The sequence below is a fragment of the Mycetomoellerius zeteki genome, unplaced genomic scaffold (assembly GCF_001594055.1).
Source record: "Mycetomoellerius zeteki isolate Tzet28-1 unplaced genomic scaffold, Tzet1.0 scaffold1, whole genome shotgun sequence".
Lineage (NCBI taxonomy): Eukaryota > Metazoa > Arthropoda > Insecta > Hymenoptera > Formicidae > Mycetomoellerius > Mycetomoellerius zeteki.
Window position 1 is genome coordinate 219,905 of NW_017255910.1, and position 4,500 is coordinate 224,404.

Here is a 4,500-nt window from a genome sequence, read left to right on the forward strand (position 1 = left end):
GCCTGGCTGCTACAAGAGCCGTGTTTGACAGATGCAATGCTTGTATTGCTGCAAGAGGTGCACATTTCGAACAAAATCTTCATTAAAAAGTTTATAAATAAAATAATTAAAATAATAAATTAAATATATTTTTTTCTTTTTTCGTGATTTCCTGCGAAACAAAGCAAAAAGGAGCATATGTCTATAGGACTTTTTTTCTTAGTTTTTTACTCCTCTACACGCTCCCGAAGTTTTGCCATTTAATTTGGAAACACCCTGTATACATAATTCCAATTCTATACGTTTTTCGTAAAAAAAATCTTAAAAAATTGGAAAATAAAGACCCAATATTACTTTTATAAGATTATAAGTCTATTAATATATTGATATGCTTATTGATACGTAAGAATTAAGGACGCAAGAAATCATAAAATTATCGGATATCGGATATCCGATATTTTCCGGATATCCGACCGGATTCCGGGACAATATCTAAAAAAAAGCTGAGTAAAAAAAGAAAAAAAGAGCAAAAACGAAAAGGGATTATAAGGAAAAAATAGTGATAATAATTATTAAGGATACACCGGATCGTAAAATTATCGGATTAATCCTGTATATGAAACATATTTTTTCGGATCAATAATTTATGTTATGTTATTGTATAATATGATACTAGAAACAGACTAATAATAATTAATTTAAAAAATAATGAAGTATTTTCAATGACGTCCCGGGAAAAAATATTTTTGTATTTTTCGAGATATTTTAGTGTATCACTTAAAATGATTCACCCTGTATAAAACATTTTTTTTTCGGGGGTCCAGATCTTTTTAAATAAACGAAAAAATGAGTCATTTTTAACAGATATTACCAAAAAGTATTGTTTTTAATACATTTATGCCACATTATTAACTTTTTATTTAGGTACTTGTACATCAAAATTTGAATTTTTTTAGCTTTTAAGTTTATTTTTTAAGCTGATGTTAGTATATGAACATTTGATTCGAATTCGATTCGATTCATATTTGAACATATTGTCACAGATTCGATTCGATACGGTTCTCGATCTTGCAAATGCTTGATTCGCATATCTCTACCATATATTATAAAAATTGATTCGGAACGATAGCAGTTGTATCTAATTTGTAAAAATACCAACGATAAGCTTTATAAATAACGATAAAATTTTATAGGAATTTGACGTTATAATTTTCTATCGGATTTTTTTATCAGGGTATATTAGTCATATTATAGTTCTACTTTACAAAGAATTTCCTTCCTTTGATATTTATAAACAAAAAACGTTGTAATGAAAATACAAATCAAATATCGTATTGTAAATTGTAAATATAGAGTTACAATAACATAAACTATAGAAATTAATAACCATCTTGGTGATATATGGAAAGCAATAACACTTATATACAAAATATTACATCACGACTATAATGTTCTGCATTTTGCTGACAACAGAATGAACGAACTAAACAATAAAACTAATATAATTAAACTAGTCTGCACGACTTACTATAAAATTGTCTGTTGAGAGAGAGAATTCACCGTGTAATTAAACAAACAACAAGTAGATACCAGGCCAGTTATCTTATGTAAAGAATTATCATTTTTTAAATTTTTATTGAATTATTTCTGTCGCCTTCTTTGAATTGTCATTACTTTTTAAGTCACCTTTTTTAAAGCGAGTATTGCTGAGTATTCTGAGATGTTTTCTCAGAAAAAAAAATTATTAACATTTGATCGATATTTTCCTACAATCCTATTATTCATATGCAATCAAGTGGAGAACATATTCAAATTGTGCGCAGATTGACTGCTGCGTTACGCATTGACATTTAATGTAAATGCAATGAGCATAAAGTTGACATCAAAATTCCACGATTGTCTGGAATTGAAATATTATCGGTGATAGAATCGATACAGCAACGCGTCAATAAGTGAATCGAATTTATTGCTATTTGCGGATTGTGCAAAGTACAAATGGTAACGATACGAGCGGTGTTTCTTTTCCGTTTTTGTTCACACGAGCTCGATAAAGCACAATGTGGATAACGTTTTGGTGATCGTTAAATATGTCCGTTTATCATTCGATATTACGAATCATCAATTTTACGGGCATACACCCAATATCTAATGACAAATATATTTTGATACAGGCTACACATTAAAAGACATCTATCATTGTCATTTACATGTATAACCAAAGGTGCGTACATATTGTATATGGTATATCCAATCGAAGCCAAAAAATTACAAGGGCATTAAGGGGATCTTAAAGTTGTCTGTATTACCGAATAAACCATATAATTTTTGTATAACAATTAATACTTTTTTCCTCTTTTATAAATTCAGAAATCCTTTTCCAGGATTTTATAGTATATGCATTAATATGTGTCTATGAAGTGGAGTTTATGCCGAGAACGTCAAAAAATTTCAAAACTGAAACTTTTACCATAGAGCTGTCATCGTGACAACATTTGCTTCATATAAAAAAATGTGCAAATTGTACGAAATTATAGTAGTTCACAGACTAATAATTTGTACAAGAAACAATGTGCAGTTCTTAGAATTGAACTTAGATGTCTAATTAAAACGTTATTATTATACGAAAATTTATGTGTATGTATGCGTGAGATATTGATGTAATAGTATGTAGTGAACTCACTAATAATATATTAAAGGCCTAATGCCGGTCGAAGCTAGATCTTAATTGCTTATGTGTCAGTGACACGTAAATCGTCTGTGTGTAAGACTACTTACATTATGACTAATCGTCTGGGATCCCCTTAAATGCAAAAGCAATATTTTTTATTAATCATTTTTAATAAACACATATCTATCAAGCTTTCTTGGGGAAAAAATTTTTCATATCATTTCATCTCTTCTCTCTCTCTCTCTCTCTCTCTCTCTCTCTCTCTCTCTCTCTCAAAAATTTATCTATGAATATACTTTTTCAGATTCTATAAGAGTTCAGTTTCCTTTAGAAATTCTAGAATGAGAAATTTTATAATAGAAAACGTAGAATATTTCAGAATTCATATATGAAAAGTTTTAGAAAAAAATAATAGACTTCCTTGCTTCTGAAATGTTCCAATTCGTATGAAAAAATCAGACAAAATATTTCTAAAAGATTATAAAATTGTATAAAAATTCTGAAAAATTCTGAAATTTCCATAAGAATTATGAATTATTTAAAAAATTCTGAATAAATTTCCACCAAGGTGGTTTTTCAATTATCATTATTATTGTTTGTCAGAAAAACTATAATTTATTAACAATTTATTCAGCTCTCAGAAACAGCATTTTTTCTTATAAATAAATAATTTTTATTTTTTTTATAATTGATATGTGTAGATAGATATAAAATGTTATTGAATATGGAAAGCTAATTATATCTATATTATTTATTTAAATTTTGCATGAGATATATCGGTTTGTTTAATTACCATATCTTTTTTCCATACAGGTTTCATAAGTCGAATAAGCGAAACTGCAGGAAAGTAATATCAATCAATAATAGGATCTTCTTATCGATATACTTGCAGGTATAATGTCGTCCCGGTGGTTTACGGAAGCGCCAACTACAGTCAGTTCGCACCGCCAAATTCCTACGTGAATGCTTTAGACTTCGAGAGTCCGAAGGAGCTTGCCACGTACCTGAAATATCTCTCTCAGGATCTACAGCGATATCAAAGCTTCCTACAATGGAAGAAATATTATCGAGTTAAAGGAGGGACAAAGCGGGCTGTTTGTACTCTTTGTGAGGTGCTGCATAAGCAGAAAAAGCCAAAACTGTATTCGGATTTATCCGATTGGTATGCCAAAGATAAATGTACTATCCAGACGTTTTTGAAAAATGGAATCGATAAATACGCAACGAAACGTACGATAATGAATCACGAACAGAAACAAGGATCAGATTACAAAGCTGAAACATGGAAGCGTTAATAATGTATTCAAATAAAATATTTAAAAGGAAAATATCCTGGAATCAATTAAATTTAAACGTTAATTGTAAATTGATGTGATTCTGGATATTGAAAAATATATGAATATACGGTATAAATAGTAATCACATTCTTTTTTCGTTACATTATATTAATTTCAACTTCTATATTATTGATCAGAATTGTAACATAAATACTTTTCGAATCCATCTTATTACTATTAAATTGAATAGGACTTTGCGGAAATGTATCAGTAGATCTGATTTATCTTAGTTTCAGAAACTCTGATTTGAATACATAGTTAAGCTTCTATACGTGATGATAAGATATCCTCATCTATTATCCTATTATGTATATTGAACGTTTCTAAGTCTTTAACAAGGTCAATGATGATACAGCTTCGACGTTTGACTTATACATCACTGATAGGTCATTAGGCTGAGGATATGTAGTACATCGATATATTCACTACTTGCTTGATTAATCAAGATCAAAGCGGCTAAGCTTCATCGCCCTAGCACTACTATACTCCAAGAGTTCGAGGAAGACAGATATGTGA

The 4,500-nt window shown here is 29.4% G+C and overlaps 1 protein-coding gene across 2 annotated transcripts in view; it reads left to right on the forward strand.

Annotated features, from left to right (window-relative positions):
- FucTC (alpha-(1,3)-fucosyltransferase C) overlaps window positions 1-3,977 on the forward strand; it is a 9,999-nt gene extending 6,022 nt beyond the window's left edge. For both annotated transcript variants that reach the window (XM_018461276.1, XM_018461283.1), the window contains exon 3: window positions 3,540-3,977. In XM_018461276.1, the coding sequence (XP_018316778.1) occupies window positions 3,540-3,942 (403 nt within the window). In that variant the 3' untranslated portion in view covers window positions 3,943-3,977. The remainder of the gene's footprint in view (window positions 1-3,539) is intronic.
- The last annotated feature ends 523 nt before the right edge of the window (window positions 3,978-4,500 follow it).